Source organism: Thalassophryne amazonica, chromosome 21 (assembly GCF_902500255.1).
Source record: "Thalassophryne amazonica chromosome 21, fThaAma1.1, whole genome shotgun sequence".
NCBI classification, from domain to species: Eukaryota; Metazoa; Chordata; class Actinopteri; order Batrachoidiformes; family Batrachoididae; genus Thalassophryne; species Thalassophryne amazonica.
The window spans coordinates 9,616,254-9,636,583 of record NC_047123.1 but is presented as its reverse complement, the minus strand read 5'-3'; the positions used below and the strand labels follow the sequence as shown (position 1 = coordinate 9,636,583).

General features: G+C 38.9%; 1 protein-coding gene across 1 annotated transcript in view; it reads left to right on the top strand.

Moving 5' to 3' along the window:
- Positions 1–604: 604 nt before the first annotated feature.
- tfap2d (transcription factor AP-2 delta (activating enhancer binding protein 2 delta)) overlaps positions 605–20,330 on the top strand; it is a 32,699-nt gene continuing 12,973 nt past the window's right edge. Inside the window, exons 1-3 of the mRNA XM_034162255.1 lie at positions 605–1,109; positions 3,441–3,501; positions 15,645–15,810. Coding sequence (XP_034018146.1) covers positions 624–1,109; positions 3,441–3,501; positions 15,645–15,810 — 713 coding nt within the window. The 5' untranslated portion in view covers positions 605–623. The remainder of the gene's footprint in view (positions 1,110–3,440; positions 3,502–15,644; positions 15,811–20,330) is intronic.

The following is a 20,330-nucleotide window of genomic DNA, read 5'->3' as shown; positions in this document are numbered from 1 at the left end:
AAACGGGTTACTTTGGAGAAAGCACAATGTCAGCGACCTTCCCCGGACTTGTCCACGACGCGGAGGTGAGACTCGTTTATTTTATTCGCTTATTTAATTTGTGAAATCCAAAAGTGAGACTAGCAGGCTGTGCTTGACGAAGCTTGTGTAGACACGGAGCCTCTTAGCGCAAGAATTTAAAGAATTGCAAAAGAAGCGCGCGCTGCTGGTGGGGGAAAAAGGGAGCTGCTTTTCTTTCTGGGGGCTCGTGCGTGTGTGTGACTGTGATTATAGAACGTTTTCTCTCCGCTGCTTCACCGAGCAGCGACAGAGCCGGGACAGTAAATTTGCCAGCAGCTCTGGCTGATAATAAAATCTAACAGCGCGCATTTTTAGCGCGCCGGAGGAGAGTGACAGGTGTGCCAAAGGGGGGAAAAACACGGGACGCGGCTCGCTCCCCTCCCGGCGCGTGGAGATGACATTTCCTTCAGGTGGTTTTAACGTGTGGGAAAAAAGTCTTTGAGTGTGTGTGAGCGGTGTGTTTGGGCGGCAGAGGGAGAATAGTAAACGACACGGCTCATATATTTCCCCGTCTCTTTATTATCTTCCAGATACGTCACGACGGATCAAACAGCTACCGGCTCATGCAGCTCGGCTGCCTGGAGTCTGTGGCCAACTCCTCGGTCGCCTACTCCTCCTCCTCCCCGCTCACCTACCCGGCTCCGGCGGGGACGGAGTTCGCGTCGCCGTACTTCTCGGCCAACCACCAGTACACGCCCCTGCACCACCAGTCGTTCCACTACGAGTTCCAGCACTCGCACCCGGCCGTGGCCCCGGAGGCCTACGGGCTGAACTCGCTGCACTCGGGTCAGTACTACCAGCAGATCCACCACGGCGAACCGGCCGACTTCATCAACCTGCACAACGCGCGCTCGGCCCTCAAGTCGTCGTGCCTGGACGAGCAGCAGCGGCGCGAGCTGGGCTGCCTCGACGCTTACCGCCGCCATGACCTGTCGCTGATGACGTCACACGGCTCCCAGGCCTACGGCGTCGGGATGCACCATCCGGACCAGAGGCTGCTGCCCGCCGCCGGCCTGGGCCTCCCGCCCCCGGCGACAGACGACCTGCAGGTACCGGCGGCCCACAGCACCTCCTTCCTCCTCCTCCTCCTCCTCAGTGTGCCCCTCCAAACGTTGCTCCCCTCACAAAGCATCGGACACATCTCCTCCTCTCTTTTTTTTTTGTCTGTGTGTTGTGTGGCTTTGTGTCTCTGTCCCACTTTTGGACTAAATTATTTTGGATATCATCTCGATTTTATTTTGACAGAAACCCCAACAACATGTGGCGCGTGCACGGCGCCGCGCGCCCCTTTCTAAAGGTTAATTGACTGGCAGTCTATACAATTCCTTTGTCAAAGCTCTCCTCCAGAAAACACACGTGACCCGTATTTTACATAATTCCTTTCGATGTAAAGAAATGGTTGAGATGAAAACGAATTCGCACGGTTCTTGGGCGTGCGCGTGTGTGTCCGGCTGTCTGCTGAGGCGAAGAAAAGCCGCTGGTTTCTCTTTTCTCCGGTAAAGGGCGGATTAACGGATCGGGTTTCAGGGCACAATGGCCGGCTCAAGCGCCATAAAGCACCGTAGTTTATCCAATTAGCGACTTAACGTCAATCAAGTTCGTTACTTATGCAGCAAATCTGAGCTAAAAAAAAACACTCCAGTTAAACACACCGACGAATAATACCAGACTAGTTAACTATTTATCAAAATTAAATTCGATAACGCTATTTTGACGCTATTCACATCTATGTAACTTTAAAAATATATATTAAATTGTATATAATATACATGAAATTGTATAAGAAATAATGTGTCATATATTTGCATATATGTAAACACACACACACACACACACACACACACATATATATAGAAACAGAAATACATAACATCGAAAATAAATGATACTTCAAAATATTTACATATGTATATACATACAATGATATATAGATTATTGTCTATAAAATTATACATAATATTTTATATATTTGTTATATAAAATAGAGTCGTTTATATGTGCATATAATTTCAATTTATTTCATTTATATAGCACCAAATCACAACAAAGTTGCCTCAAGGTGCTTCACACAAGGTCGAATGTTACCAACCCCTGGTGCAAGCACACTGGTGGCATATATAAGATATTTTGTACATAACATAATATATGTCAAATATATAAAACAAAGAAATGACGCTTTGAAAAAATAAAATCTCTTAAAAAAAACAATACAAATAAGCATATTTTGTAAAGAACAATTTCATTGTATACAAAAAGTTAAAATGGAACTTTCCTGAATTATCCATTATATTTAAAATAAACAGACAACCATTATCGTGGATCCCTTTTTTTTTTGCCTTCCTTTCTGATGTAAAATGCAGTAATTTTACATTATTACATAAACATAAAGCTTCTAAAAACGTGTAAAATTACCTAATTGCATCTTATTTTATTGTATTATACGGTGACTCATATTTCCAACCATATTTCATAATAATTTGAATTTTAAAAAGCGGGGTATTTTGGCTCTTTAGTGGGAAGAAGAAAAAAGCGTCTCGTGAACGTGGGGCCGCTGCGCGAGGCGGATGTATAGAACGGAACAGATGCGCGCGCGGTCTCGTGCAGCACGGTCGCAACTTTGTAGCGCGTTAAAGAGATTTTCATGGCGAACAAAAGCAGCTGCCACACCTTTCTCCCGTCACTAAGCTAATTCATGCAAGACCTCTACGTTTTGTATATTGATTTTATAATCACTTTAGCTTCGGAAGAGAAGAAAAGAAACAGAGCCGGAGCTGGTTAAGAAAGAGCTACAACAAGCTTTTTTTTTGGGGGGGGGGGGTCCCAGTTTATTTTAATCAGGGCTGCTGGCCTCGAGGCTCGCACGGGGGATTAAGTGTTTTCTGAATAAAAAGCGCGTGTTCTCCTTTCTTGATATAACATTGCAAAAGCACGCGAGTCGGATCTGCACCCAAACTGGTGTCTTTAACAGTTTTCCGTATACTTTGAGCGCCGTGACGTGACCCCAACAGGTCGTGGAGGATCTTTCCTCTGAGTGGGCTGCACTCTTTCTTTCGCTGATTCCAACAAAAAGCCGAATTAGTGCGCACAGAGTACTTTGGGCGCTGCGTAAAAACGCACACCATAAAAGCTTTGAAGGGGTTCGTTATCGTCATAAAGCTCATCATGACGTCGTTGTCTGTTTTGTTTTTCATTTTGCTTGTGCTTTTCATTGTTCGCCTTCTTTTGGGGCCAAATGATAAAACGCATAAACGCCCCCATTTCATTATAATCCCAACTCCCACGCAGGAAGAGACAAAACGTGGCGGCTGCAGCCTGACAGCTGCTCCAGCTGCGTAAAATGTGGCTGACGTGATTTCATCTCCCTGCTCGTGTCTCCGCAGGGCTCCGTGGAGGCGCAGTGTGGGCTCGTCCTGAACGGCCAAGGGGGCGTCATCCGGAGAGGTAAGGGCCCCCGTTTATTCTCTGTTGTTCTACCGGAGGCCGTGCACACGCTCACGGCTCGACACGACAAGACACGCGGAGCACACAGACAAACAGGCGGAACACACTCCTTTCTTGTCTGCTGTCAACTTGTTACAGCGGGAGCGGGCCCACGTTTAAACACTGACACACTGAGCGCGTGCTGCCAGCGCGAGCGCGCCGCTTCTTGTTTCCACCGCCAAAACCCGCTGTCACTCAAATACACGTCAGCACGCGCAGGATGAGTGGAGCAGCAAAAATAAAATAATAATAAAAAATAAATAAAAAAACACACACACACGCACGCACGCACACACACACGCACGCACACACGCACACACACACACACACACACACACACACACACACACACACACACACACACACACACACACACAGTCACAGAAGCCAATACTTTTGCAATATTGTAAGTTTGCATGAAACCGAAATTTGGTACATTGATCCATTTTCCAATATGTCTCACCACACCCCCACCCCCCAAAAAGAAAGTGCAGACTGACACTAATAACAAAGAATAGTAATAATAATAATTATTATAATAATACTACCAAAATTTTTTCTTAATTTATTATGCAATATTTTTTTTTGTATTAAGCATGTAAACCAGCAACTTAGAAGACTCTAAAATTATTAAAGCAATTTATTTAAACATAAAGCAAAAATATCTTTATTGAGATAATAACTAAAGTATAACAAACTGTTGTTTTTCTATCAACCCCAACCTGTCATGTTAATTTGCTTCTGTTCATTAAAATCTAATTAGGAGAATATGGTTGTAAAACGGTTATTGTAAAACAAAATGTGTTAAAATCTAAACTATTTGGTAGACTGTAAAATAATATGGTTGTCACAACAAATAAAATGTATTACAGCAATCTCAAACGAAACATCCCTTATAAATTCAGATCTCCAACTGCTTTATTTATTAACAGCACCACATTTTCCTTTTCACAAAATGTTGCACATACTATTAATATGAATGATATAACAGCATTGTAATAAACTAATAACAATAATTTGCTCCTTTTATGGTGGCAGTCTAGCACATGTTTTTAATTCAATTCAGTATGTCAAAATAAAAAGCAGGAATATATGGTTAGTGATTAACTGGTTGGTGTAGTATAAAAAAATCAGTATATTAAAAATCTATAAAATAATTATTACAGTCAATTGAAAGAGCCCCTTCCCTATATATATATATATATATATATATATATATATATATATATATATATATATATATATATATATATATATATAATATACTTTATATATATAAAGTTTATATAAATTATATAAAGTTTATATAAATTATATCTTTTTATGTCATCATTTCAACATGCGTTAATAATTCAAATTGATATCTATAAATAAAAGCAAGACTACATTATTAAAAGCTGAGGTATTAGTACAATAAATGTATTAGCATTAAAACAACATTAAACTCTCTAAAATAATTATTACGATAGACTTAAAGAAAATTCCCCCTTGAGCCCCCCCCCCCCCCCTTCCTAAAAAAAAAACCTTCCAACAGCAACAACAAAGGACCCTGTTTGAAGTCAGACCTGCAGTGGCTACATTTGAACTGTGCTGCATGTCTCTTTTCACAATATATGGTATAAAATCTATTCATAATATAATAACGGCTACAAAATGTAGTCATAATAAACAATTTAACAGCGTCACTCCAACGCATGTTGTTAGTTCACCTCTTTATATTGAAATTACTCCAGGAATATTAAATATTGTAGAGATATTGATGCATATCATTTTTAGAATCTAAATTATATTCCAATTGTATCAACAAAAAAAAAATCCTTTTTGAAGTCAGACATGAACATAACACTTTAAAATGATATAATAATAATAATAATAATAATAATAATAATAATAATAATAATAATAATAATAATAATAATAATAATAATAATAATGAAAGTGCCTCAAGACAACAAAAAAGGATTAACTGATAACACAGTTACTGAACCAACAAGTTAGAAAGTTCTAAAATAATCATTATTTTCACAAAAACAAGACAAGTGTAATTCATATAGAAATGCCTTGTGGCGATCCACCAGATTGGCTTTCAATTAAATTATGTTTGGACGGCAGGTTGTGATTGTGCTGTAAAACAGTAATAATAGAGGTGTTGGAGATTTGATTTTTATCTTGTAATATTTAGCATTTTGTGGGATTTGTTAAAAACTCAAGATTTCATTAATTATTCTGTATGATTCGGTTAACCTGTGTTTGGCTGCAGGCCTGCGTCCTCACTGGTGGCTTTATTGTATTTTATTTTATTTTTTACGCGCCTGGGATGTTATTTTTGGCACCTACCCCTTGATTAGTCCGGATTTGCGCACAAACGCATATTTTACGCGCAGAGTGGAAAGTTGTGTCTCGGGTTAAATTTTTCATCAGCTCTGCCGAGGAGTTGGGGCCCCTCTGCCGGATTGACGCGGAATCCCTTCGCTATCACTTTCGGTTAATGGTGTGCCGTATTTGGCCCTGAGCTCAGCCGCTCCAACCATCACAACCAATAATCTTTGCTTTACCTCCCGCTCCCGTATCGATAGCTTCTCTCGCCTCGGGCGCACGCTTTGATATGCTAATGCCGAGCGGGGCCCCGGATTCAGCCGAGATCATATTAATGTTGTTCTTTCTGACTGCGGCTTTGGCGGCATGAATATTCACATAACCTTTTTCAAAAGAAAATCACTCAAGAAACGCGGATCCTACTTAGGAGTCGTCGTCTGTGTTTTTAATCAAACCGCGCTCCCGTTTTCCACTTCGGCAGTCTCCCACATCAAGCCGATCTGTCACACGCGAGCAGCCCAAACACGCGCACATCTCTTTTCTGTCAAGACATTGGCTGGCCTTTTTTTTTCCCTTTCCCTGAGATATAAACATTGTTGTTAAAATATAAGCAGAATGACATTTGGCCCGTGTCTATTTTTCTTTAATTTTGTGGCAAACACGTAAAAGGCGCTTGATTCCGCGTGTGATCCCGCCCGCCGCTCGCGCCGCAGCCCGAGGCTACTCTCCGTTGCTTAAATACCGTTATCGCCTCTGGGCCCGCGCGCTCACTGACTGCACTACCGGCAATAGCTCTTTTCGATTGCCCTTGGCAACATAAAATACAAACTACTTTGAATCAAAACATTTTTAGGGGAATTAATATGATGCGAACCCGCAGCTTTCACACGCGCGCGCCCCTGTCGGAGTGCGTGAATCTGACAGACAGGTCGGCCCTGTTTGTGTCACACAGACGCAGGACGCGTGCCGGACTCCACAGGTGTGCGCGGTTATCATTCGGATCAGCTGACCACTTACAGCCCGGTTACATCTGGTCTGGTCTCTAAGTGCAACCAACTAGAATCCAACAACCTTTTCTTTCTTTTCTTCACCAGCAGGTGCGCAAATTAAAGGTGACTCTGCTGATCATGGTGCTCCTCCTCCGCTGCACAAAAAAGGAAGCTTTGTGTGACTGGGAATAGCGGATTCTGCAGATTCTGAAAATATAAATTACACCTGATCGCATAATCAGGGGTTTTGCTGGCAAATATGGTTGAGATTGCTCGAATACAACTGGCTGTATGTTGTCTTCTGCCTGCAGCGTGGCGTCGTAACAAAGCGGCACGCCCTGTTGTTTGATTTAATAATGAGGCAGATGAATCATAAAATATACAGTAGCCACATCTTGCTCTTCAAATCAAAGTTAAGTCGACATACTCCAGGAGGATCGCGCAATATTGATTTAGAAACAATTAATGAAGCAAAAACCTTCATTGTCACAGACTCCTCAGTTACTCTCAGCAGCCTCAAGTACAAAATAAAATAGAGTTGGTGGTTAAAAGAAGTTTTTGTTTTGCAGCCGTGGGACATTTGTGCAGACAAATACTGAGCTGATGCAGAATTAATAATATATTTGCATATCCTCTAATGTAAATGTAATACTTTATCACTTAAAATGAGCTTTATTTTTCATGACTGAAATAGAAGGAAAGTGCATCTTTTTTTTTTTTCTTTTTTAAATACACCTGTGGTTTCAGAAAATGTCAGCTCGGTTGAGCACCATGGACAGCAGCTTCCACCTTTCATTTCAGCACCTGGACAGCGACTCGTGTCTGCAGCTTCAGCTGTGTGCAGAAACAAAAGGCTGCTGCATCCCAGTAGGCCGAACGCCACATGAACACTGTGCAATTAAAAACTGATCCAGCAACATCAAAACAGGCTCAGATTTAATCTATGAGAAGGTTAGAGGCAAATGTAGAGGTGGTGCAAACATAATCATTTATAATTAATTTATTAGTGCAAAAATATTCACATAGTAGTTAAAGGCGCACATTATAGATACCGTTTACACTTCATGAAGCAACAACCACATAAAATCACACAAACATAAGATTTTAAAAGCAAACATAAAATTATAAAATTACTCGTAAGTGTAAAATCACTAAAATCAAACAAAATAAAATCAAGTGTTAAAATCACAAAATCAAACATAAAATTACAAAATCAAGTGTAAAATAAAACAATAAAATCATGAAATTAGTGATTAGTGAAATGAAGTTATTTTCATTAGTTACTTCCTCCAAACCATTAACATGTCTATTAGACCCCATTCCTACCAGGCTGCTCAAGGAAGGCCTACCATTAATTAATACTTGAATCTTAAATATGATCAGTCTGTCTTTATTAGTTGGCTGTGTACCACAGGCTTTCTTCAAAGGGTAGTTGTAAAACAGCTAATTGATCATCTGCAGAGGAATGGTCTATTTGAAGAGTTTCAGTCAGGTTTTAGAATTCATCATAGTACAGAAACAGCATTAGTGAAGGTTACAAATGATCTTCTTATGGCCTCAGACAGTGGACTCATCTCTGTGCTTGTTCTGTTAGACCTCAGTGCTGCTTTTGATACTGTTGACCATAAAATTTTATTACAGAGATTAGAGCATGCCATAGGTATTAAAGGCACTGCGCTGCGGTGGTTTGAATCATATTTATCTAATAGATTACAATTTGTTCATGTAAATGGGGAATCTTCTTCACAGACTAAGGTTAATTATGGCGTTCTACAAGGTTCTGTGCTAGGACCAATTTTATTCACTTTATACATGCTTCCCTTAGGCAGTATTATTAGACAGCATTGCTTAAATTTTCATTGTTACGCAGATGATACCCAGCTTTATCTATCCATGAAGCCAGAGGACACACACCAATTAGCTAAACTGCAGGATTGTCTTACAGACATAAAGACATGGATGACTTCTAATTTCCTGCTACTCTGGATGGCAATACCCTGACCTCTAGTAATACTGTGAGAAATCTTGGAGTCATTTTTGATCAGGATATGTCATTCAATGCGCATATTAAACAAATATGTAGGACTGCTTTTTTGCATTTGCGCAGTATCTCTAAAATTAGAAAGGTCTTGTCTCAGAGTGATGCTGAAAAACTAATTCATGCATTTATTTCCTCTAGGCTGGACTATTGTAATTCATTATTATCAGGTTGTCCTAAAAGTTCCCTGAAAAGCCTTCATTTAATTCAAAATGCTGCAGCTAGAGTACTGACAGGGACTAGAAGGAGAGAGCATATCTCACCCATATTGGCCTCTCTTCATTGGCTGCTATAGACTTAGACTGCTGGGGGGTTCCCATGATGCACTGAGTGTTTCTTTCTCTTTTTGCTCTGTATGCACCACTCTGCATTTAATCATTAGTGATTGATCTCTGCTCCCCTCCACAGCATGTCTTTTTCCTGGTTCTCTCCCTCAGCCCCAACCAGTCCCAGCAGAAGACTGCCCCTCCCTGAGCCTGGTTCTGCTGGAGGTTTCTTCCTGTTAAAAGGGAGTTTTTCCTTCCCACTGTCGCCAAGTGCTTGCTCACAGGGGGTCGTTTTGACAGTTGGGGTTTTTCTGTAATTATTGTATGGCTTTGCCTTGCAATACGAAGCGCCTTGGGGCAACTGTTTGTTGTGATTTGGCGCTATATAAATGAAATTGATTTGATTTGATGAAATCAAACAAATATTAATGTCTATCATAACTGTGTAAGCTCAAAACCTGTGTGTAAGTTAGTTTGTTAGTGTGTTGTCTTATGTGATGCTAATGAGTTTTCATGTTAATCAAAACTCATTAACATGAAAACAGGTAGTTTTTAACAGTTTTTTAAAGTTTTTTTTAACAGTTTTTTAAACAGATTTTTAACAGTTAACAGTTTTTTGTTATTGTTGAGTCTGTGTGTCAAATAAAATCATTTATTCATTCATTCAAAAAAATACCCATTAGCATTGTTATGCGATACTCATGAGTATTAGCCCATTAGCATCACGTTATGTGATAATCATAACGTGATGCTAATGTATATATGCTAATATATATAATAATATGTGACCCTAGCTAGTTTTGTACTAATGTAAGCCTGTTAGCATCACATTATGTGATGCCCATTAGCATTGTGTTATGTGATGCTCATGAGTATTCATGCTAAAGTTAGCCCATTAACATCATGTTATGTGATGATCACTAATGTCCCATTATGCAACCCTAGTGTGTTTTCATGCTAACCTTAGCCTGTTAACATCACGTTATATGATGTCCATTAGCATTGTGTTATGTGATGCTCATGAGTATTCATGCTAAAGTTAGCCCATTACCATCATATTATGTGATGATCACTAATGTCCCATTATGCGACCCTAGTGCATTTTCATGCTAACATTTGCCTGTTAACATCACGTTATATGATGCCCATTAGCATTGTGTTATGTGATGCTAGTGAGTTTTTATGCTAATGTTAGCCCATTAGTATCACACTATGTGATTATCATTATCATCACGCGATGTGACCCTAGGTTTTCTTGCTAACATTGGCTACAATCACGTTATGTGATGCTCATGGGTTTTCAAGACATCTGAACAATTAAATCCATAATGAATCACCACTTTAAGGCACTCTTCATGCTGAGGTCCTCAGCCAACACAAGTACATTACTTTTTTAGCACATTATAAATCCCACTGCGCATAATGGCGGTACTCAGCACATGCTAACATTTTGTGCAATGTCACTGCCTTGACATCGCACAAAATCCCAAGCTATCACCAATAAATGATATAACATATTATATACAAACTCTGACTTTAAAAGAAGAAAAATCCAATGCTGCAACACAATGACAGCATTTTTAAATGATGAATTATAACAAGATTAAATAGAAATCATCTAGAAGAACCTTGGAACATGATTCTCAGTATTTTTCCAATAACCGTGCAAAGGAAAAACTAATGATTCAACAGATTATATCCAAATATTTTATTTTATTTTTGCTCTGATTAAATTAATGTACATTTTATTCATCAGTTTAGATTTCAAAAAATACTAGAACAGAAGAGAACTTAATAGAAGTTTATTGTCATATACACAAAAACACAATTTAACTAATGAAATTCTTACTTGCACATCACCCTGCAAATAATAAAAATAGAATACAAATGATAAAAACATTTTATGGCATTTTAAATTATTGGGACTGTGTGTAAAAATGACTAATGTGACTGTTTTGTTAAACCTCTTCTTTCAAAGCTGTCGGTCTGCACTATAAGCACATCCTGATGGTTTCACTTTGAATCCATTGTGGTTGTACACAGAGACAAAATTACAAAGAAAAAAAAATACACTGCTGCCCAAATACTTATGGACCTCACTATATGACATGTCTGAAGTAAGTAAATATATTTTCATTTTATTTTGCTTAAAAGAGGAGACATTAGAGAAATTTTTTTTCATGGTTTTCCAAAGACAAAAATAATGACAGGAACATGAATTAATTTTGAATCCATTGTGGTTGCACACAGAAACAAAATTAAAAAGCAATAAAAAGCAGTAAAGGTGCTGTAATAATAATTATTGTTATTGTCATGTTAATTGCAACAATAACAATGATAGTACAGCAGTGTAGAATAAAGTGGCTGAGTGCATTATAATGGTGAGGAAGTGCTCAAGGATCCATGTGCTTCAGTCCATGTGTGAGAGAGTGAGAAAAGGCTGAGTGGGAGAGCTGCTCAGAAAGCCTTTACTCTGACAAAAGAAACCTATGAAACTAATTAGCTATTGTTATTTGACAGATTTTATATGATTGCTCAATTTAATTAAATTTAATAAATTGACTACAATATACAACCCCTGGCAAAAATTATGGAATCACCGGCCTCAGAGGATGTTCATTCAGTTGTTTAATTTTGTAGAAAAAAAGCAGATCACAGACATGACACAAAACTAAAGTCATTTCAAATGGCAACTTTCTGGCTTTAAGAAACACTGTAAGAAATCAAGAAAAAAAGATTGTGGCAGTCAGTAACAGTTACTTTTTTAGACCAAGCAGAGGAAAAAAATATGGAATCACTCAATTCTGAGGAAAAAAATTATGGAATCACCCTGTAAATTTTCGTCCCCCAAATTAACACCTGCATCAAATCAGATCTGCTCATTGACATTGACCCTATGCCATGACATTGACCCTATGTGTCTTTTTGCAAGGAATGATTTTGCAGTTTTTGCTCTATGGTAAGATGCATTATCATCTTGAAAAAGGATTTCATCATCCCCAAACATCCTTTCAATTGTCCAAAATATCAACATAAACTTGTGCATTTATTGATGATGTAATGACAGCCATCTCCCCAGTGCCTTTACCTGACATGCAGCCCCATATCATCAATGACTGTGGAAATTTACATGTTCTCTTCAGGCAGTCATCTTTATAAATCTCATTGGAAAGGCACCAAACAAAAGTTCCAGCATCATCACCTTGCCCAATGCAGATTTGAGATTCATCACTGAATATGATTTTCATCCAGTCATCCACAGTCCACAATTGCTTTTCCTTAGCCCATTGTAACCTTGTTTTTTTATGTTTAGGTGTTAATGATGCCTTTCGTTTAGCTTTTCTGTATGTAAATCCCATTTCCTTTAGGCGGTTTCTTACAGTTCGGTCACAGACGTTGACTCCAGTTTCCTCCCATTCGTTCCTCATTTGTTTTGTTGTACATTTTTCGATTTTTGAGACATATTGCTTTAAGTTTTCTGTCTTGACGCTTTGATGTCTTCCTTGGTCTACCAGTATGTTTGCCTTTAACAACCTTCCCATGTTGTTTGTATTTGGTCCAGAGTTTAGACACAGCTGACTGTGAAGAACCAACATCTTTTGCAACATTGCGTGATGATTTACTCTCTTTTAAGAGTTTGATAATCCTCTCCTTTGTTTCAATTGACATCTCTCGTGTTGGAGCCATGATTCATGTCAGTCCACTTGGTGCAACAGCTCTCCAAGGTGTGATCAGTCCTTTTTAGATGCAGACTAACGAGCAGATCTGATATGATGCAGGTGTTAGTTTTGGGGATGAAAAATTTACAGGGTGATTCCATAATTTTTTCCTCAGAATTGAGTGATTCCATATTTTTTTCCTCTGCTTGGTCTAAAAAAGTAACCGTTACTGACTGCCACAATCTTTTTTTCTTGATTTCTTATAGTGTTTCTTAAAGCCAGAAAGTTGCCATTTGAAATGACTTTAGTTTTGTGTCATGTCTGTGATCTGCTTTTTTCTACAAAATTAAACAACTGAATGAACATCCTCCGAGGCGGGTGATTCCATAATTTTTACCAGGGGTTGTATGTTTTAAGGTTTTTTTTTTTGTTTGTTTGTTTGTTTTTTGGGGTGGGGGTGGTGTTGACTAGATTTGAGTGGATTTATCCACAGGTATTGCTTTAGTTTTTACATAATACATAAAAGCATACATCATAGGTACCTATTATACCACATAACCAACCAAATCAAACCTAAAATCAAAGCAATATTAATAACATATTAACAAAAATATCACAAGTTATTGTAATCACAACCACAATCGTTTTTTTCTTCCTGTTTGCTCACAGCAAGATGTTTGGCATTTATTCCCTGTATCACATCCTGATGTGCGAACATCTTCTAATAAGAACTACTCAGACACTGTGTGATGTTTTGTGCACAGCTAAAGCCGCCCTCGAAGCACTAAAGTACAAAAAGTACTGTAGGTAGAGGCAGAGAAGGCTCATCTGCTGTTCAGCAGGAAACAAATTTACCATTTTTCACTGACAAAGTTTCATGATTCAAACTTTCTCTGAAAAGGCACAAATGTGACTTCCAGGTAAAAAAAAAAAAATCACAGTACAACTGGAGCGCAAACCTCCGCCAACACTAGTTTCTGATTCCACAAATTTTTTACCTTGGAAAAAATTTTCAATGTCAAAATCCTGTTAGAAGTGTCTTTTCACCAGCTAAAATATAAAAAAATATACACCACATGGGCTTTTCAATGTTAAAATCACATAGCTGCTAAATCTGGAATATGGCTCAGATCCAGATCAAATTTTATCATGTGATAGTGAGTGTCAGTCTGCACTTCACTTTGAAATATGAGAGTGATTGGGTCATGTTTGACTAAGATATAATGTAAAATATACATTAAATGGAGCTTTCAATGTTAAATTTAAATGGACACAAAATCTGTAATTCTGGATCAGATCAAGATCAAATTTATACCGCCCTACATAACACTCACAAATATGAAAGAAATTCAACCTTTTTTAACAGAGTTATGAATTTTTGAATGTTAAAGGATAGGAATTTTTCCAATATTTTTCCAGAGTTTGACCTTAACTTATGACCTTTAAAATTGAATCAGTTCTTGCCTATCAGGATATGAGTCCTCTGTTAAAAAAAAATCATAACAGTATAAGAAAAATTGTGGGTTCCAGGCTGTTCACAAACAGACAGACACATTTTGTTCGCATTAATTCTCTTTATGAGCAAAATGTACAAGTTGGCTTGATGACGTTAGCAGGTAGGACTTTTAATAGTCTAAATAGTTCATTTGTTTATCATTTTTAAATTTATTTCATTATAAAGTATATTAAAATTGGTATTTGTTCTATGTGGTGCTGAAAATGTGAAAGACAAAATGTTTCCAGTATGTTGACTTTGTCTGTTTCATGAAGTGTCTTTTTAGCAGGTCAGAATCCACATCCAAGCAATGAGGATTATTATTATTATTATTAACATATTAAACACTAGCAAATCCTGCTTTACAGGAGGGTTTTGTGTGTGTGTGTGTGTGTGTGTGTGTGTGTGTGTGTGTGTGTGTGTGTGTGTGTGTGTGTGTGTGTGTGTGTGTGTGTGTGTGTGTGTGTGTGTTTAATGAATCAACATTTGTTTTGACATTCTGATGTGGTGACGGCTGATATTCCAGATTTATTTTTCTTTAAGGGACCACTTCCTTTTCAGGTCAAAGGTCAAACAATGCAGATGTTTGTGGATGTGTACAGAGTCTGTGATCCGAGAAAACTTTGAAATACCTGCTCTTTAAATTAAAGCTGTGCTGAAATACTGACTGTCCCTGACAGTCAGTGACCCTGGACCATCCCTTAGTTATGCTGCTATAGACTTAGACTCCTGGGGGGTTTCCCATGATGCACCCAGTGTTTCTTTTTATTCACCTCTTTTTGCTCTGTATGCACCACTCTGCATTTAATCATTAGTGATTGATCTCTGCTCCGCTCCACAGCATGTCTTTTTCCTGGTTCTCTCCCTCAGCCCCAACCAGTCCCAGCAGAAGACTGCCCCTCCCTGAGCCTGGTTCTGCTGGAGGTTTCTTCCTGTTAAAAGGGAGTTTTCCTTCCCACTGTCGCCAAGTGCTTGCTCATAGGGGGTCGTTTTGACCGTTGGGGTTTTTCTGTAATTATTGTATGGCTTTTTCCTTACAATATAAAGCGCCTTGGGGCGACTGTTTGTTGTGATTTGTCGCTATATAAATAAAATTTATTTGATTTGACTGTCGGGGATGAACCAGCGGGTATGCGACGATAATTTGGTCAGAATGTGTTGTTTGCATAATGCAAGAAAATATTTACACAAGCTGTTTCCACCAATGGATTGGTAGCTTTTCTAACCTGACACACAGTGCAGCTGTTGGAGAAGACTTCATCATGAAGGTTATGTTGTTAAGAAGTATAGAAAAGTTCAGTTTGTGCGTCACGTTGTGACAGATGTGTTGTTTGTGTGCAGGTGGGACGTGTGTGGTGAATCCCACAGATCTGTTCTGTTCAGTACCGGGCAGACTGTCTCTACTCAGCTCCACGTCCAAGTACAAAGTCACCATTGCTGAGGTGAAAAGAAGACTGTCCCCACCAGAGTGCCTCAACGCCTCCCTATTGGGCGGAATACTGCGCAGGTCAGGACAAAAGCGAACCCAGAAACTTTATGACACGTGCACAAAACTATGAGTCTGTTATGTGTCGGACGCGGGCGGAGAACCGACCAGCGTTTGAAGTAAGACCCAGTATAAAATAAGCAGAGCACAGTACAAAGGATAACAGAATTTAATAACATAACAGTGAGTGCTAAATTACAAACAAATAAGTGCGCGGTCTGGCGAGGTGGAAAGACGGTGCGCTCCCAGCAGCACAAACGGTCCGGAGCCAGAACAGTTTGGACCCAAGGACCCCGCCGACACCCCCCAGGTGGCCGCGACCAACCAAGTCTGTGAAAGAAGAAACCATCATGTGAGTCCACCACTCCACACACAGAGAGACCACTCAAAGGTGTACATAAACAGCAAACACTTCCTGGCTTAATCACCAATCAGCTTCCCACCCTGCAGGCATGGAACACCCAGTTCAATTCTCCACTGCAGTGGAAGCTGATTAAACGACCAACATAACAGCTCAATATAATAAGGTGTGAGGGACACCACATTTACTGATGGTACTCATGTTAGTCACAAAACCTAAAGTACCTCAGGAAGTGTGCTGACGAGCGTGAGACCTCACCCCCTCCTCTTTCACAGACCATGGCATCAAACCTGGTACGGTCTCTGCATCCATGATGATGAGATGGCTCTCTAGACGACGATCTCACCCGTCTGGTCACAAGGTCGAGTCTCTGGCAAATACACACTGTGTACTCCAGACTTAAATGCAACCATGCCCCAATCCATAAAGATGCACCACAGCTGCACATGACAAGCTTCAGGTGATCAGGGTGAGGTCCTGATAACTCAGCCACACAGCCACTCAGTCCTGAACGCATGCCACCTGGAAGGAAAAACAAAAGACAGAGAACAGAAGACAGAAACAAAAGGCAGCCAGGCACCCCAGCCATACAACAGAGTCTATGAAAAGGACTTTGTTCAGGTGAAGATGAAGAGGTCGCTCACATCAAGATGAGCTATTTCAATTCAGCTCATGTTTCATAATTACTGAGTAAGCTGATGGATTTTTACAGCCTCCAATCAGAAAAAAGTTGGCACAATACAGTAGATGACTATAGTAATGAGGCAAAAAAGTTATTATTTGAATCAGGTGATGTCAGAACATAATTGTAATCATGATTTGGTATAAAAAGCTGTATTTATACAAGGCTGAGTCTTTGAGGAAAAGAAGATAGCCACACAATCTCTAGACAAATGCATCAGAAAATAATGAAATGTTAAAAAAAACAATGTTTCTCAAAGAAAAATTGGAAAGGATTTGCACATTTCTCCCTCTACAGTCTATAATATCATTAAATGATTCAAGCAATCCTGATGAATTTCAGTGTGTAAAGACAAAGGCACAAGTCAAAGCCAAGCACTTGCGATGTGTGAGCCCTCAGATGGCACTACATCAAAAACAGTTTAGATATTCATCAATAGCTGATATAACCACATGGGCGCTGGATTACGTTGGAAAATGTTTGTTAAGCACTGCAGTATGGAGTTACTGTCACAAGTGCCACTTATTCCTCATGGGTTCAGAAATGTATATACAAAAAGAGAAAACTAGAAGCACTCATAGAGTGCAAACCTCCGCCAAGGCCATGGGGTCACTGACGCAATAACATCTACACGCCGTGGAATCATTGAACCTAAAAAAGTCTAACAATGATGTTTGCTCAGTAGTAAAAAAGTTTCATCTGCTGTGACTGGATAGCATGTATCCTTAACGCTTGGCATCACAGTTTATTGCAACTTGCACCTTTCCCAGAAGCTACTGTCATCTGAGCACTGATATTGATATTGCATGTGCTTATAGACAAAAACAAATAGACAAAATTCAATTTATTATTCAACTAAACTGCAAATATATGAATTTTTTTTAACATTTATGAAACACTTCTCTATGTAAATAACAGTAAATTCTGAAATAGAACTATTTTTTAAGTGTTGCATGTGCTACATAATGAAGTGCACCTTCTATATATTCAGTGAAGTGCACCGAAGCAGAATATATGCGACAGTAAAGTGCTGATGTCAGCCTCTGGGTTTTCTGGATCCTAGGCGTGATTCATCAACACCTGGGAGTGGGTTTTGCACCTTGTGTACTTTGTTCAGTGATGTGCACTGAACCAGAACTTAACCACTGCTGACTCATCACTTTGCTTTTGCTAAGTGAAGTAATCTGGATAGTGATATTCATTGCCACTAAAATATAATAATGCCAAATGATAGTCCTTCATCTAATAAATTCATTGTGCTCCCCAGCCCTGTATAGTTTGTCATGAGGGATTTCCTCTTTGCAGTGTGTTGTATTTGACATCGTTTACTAACAAGGCCATAGGGTCACTGACCCTAAAGAGATTCCCTCCTTGGCCCAGTGTTCTATTCAAAACTATGATACATACACTTTTCTTTCCTTTATATTTGACATCCTTGACCATGAAAACATACCACTAGAACTTGGAATCACTTTTATGTCTTTATTAGTTCAAAAGTTATTGTATAAAAACGATTTTTCGGTAATGGCGGTTTTCTTCTGGATCTAACTCCATAACATTTGAAGCTACATCAAATCTGATGACACCTTACTGAATCAGTACAGATTCAGCTACAATTTGGTGTTAGTTGTGCATCTCTAGCTTCATTTGTCACCTCACACTGACACATTTTCTATTTTCCCTATATTTTTGCATATTCTGGATCACCAGATCCGGAATCCGATAGAATTTTGGAAGAACATTTGACTATGTTACACCCTAATTTTTTTCAAGCCTTTCGGCCTTGTTTTTGTGTAGTTAGAAACTAGAATGTCAAAATTCCCCCTATCCCGCAATGGTGAAGAATCCTTTAAAAAATTCCTGGATCCGGATCGTGATCCGGATCACCACTAAAATTTAATCACTTATTCCTCTTTTAATTTCCAACCAATCCACAAAATTTCATCAAAATACGTTCAAAACTTTTTGAGTTATCCTGCTGACAAACAAACAGACAAACAAACAAACAAACAAACTCGACCGAAAACATAACCTCCTTGGCGGAGGTAAAAATTGATTTGGAGTTGTTAGCTAGTCCATGGACCTCAGATGGTTACATGTTCACTTTAAAAAAAGAAGCCTTATGTTAACCTTTTCCCAAATTGGCATTGATGTTTCTGGACTAAGAGACGTCTGAGTTGGACCACCACACAGTGAAAATGTGTATTGTGGTCAGATGAATCAAAATTCTAGATCTTTTTTGAATGAAATGGACATTGTATGGTCTGGACCAAAGACAAAAAGACTGTCATCAAGAACAAGTCTGAAAGCAGCCAGGGTCTGTCATGGTATGGGGTTGTGTCAGTACCCTCAGCAAAGGTAATTTACATGTCTGTGATGGCAGCATTAATGCAGAAACTTACACTGACATTTTTGAACAACATATGCTGCCTTCAAGACAACATCTTTTCCAGGAACATCCATGCATTTTTCAATAATACAATACAAAACCACATTCTGCACCTGTTACAAAGGCATGGTTGCAGAAGAAGAAAGGTACGGCTACTGGACAGCCCTGCCTGTAGTTTTGATCTGTTCCCAAAAGATCAGCATGTGTGGAGAATTATGAAGTGAGAAATGCAACAACAACAACAACAACAACAACCCCGTACTGTTGTACATATTAAGACGTGTTTGCAGGAAGAATGGGGACAAAATAACACCTGAAATGCTTCATCACTTGATATCCTTAATTCCAAAACATCCTTAAAGTGTTGTCAGAAAGAATGGCAACATACAAATTGGTAAATGCTTTAGTGCATCATTTTTATTTATCTATTTATTTTTTCAGAAGGTGTTGCAGGTTTTAAAAGCGGGGATGGATATTTATTAACAAATTAAATGAAGCTGACCAGAACAAACATGAAATATCTTGTGTTCATACTGCCTGTAATGATGTGAAATTCAAAGTACATGTAAGAATCATTACTTTATTTTAAATTTGCATTTTCCACATGTCCCAATGTTTTCTGATATGGGTTTTATTTCCATCAAAGAAATGAAAATTATTTAATTTGTCTGAAAGAATGTCAACTTTTTTATCATTTAGTATAGAGGTCACAAACTGGCAGCCCGAGGGCTGGATAAGGTCTGCAAAACCAGTAGTTTCAGGTCCATGGCACATCCAGCTCACAGATGATTATTTATTTATTTTTGTGCATGTGATACAATTAAAAAATATGCTTTTATTTGAGATATTACACAAACAGATTAAATGTAACATTTTCCTGGGGTGTATTTTTGGGTGGTCAATGCTGATAGCCTGCAACTTTATTGGAGGTCCGGCTTAGATATAGTAAATATAGGGGCTGAGAAAGTGAAATCTTTGAAAATTGATGAACAAAAGTGGAGAAGATGCTTTTTTTAATTGTTGTGATGACTGATGGATGTGACAGGACATTAGCTTGGAGCTGCAGCACAAGTACTGTCAAAGTTTACTAAAAGTTCTTCAATATAACT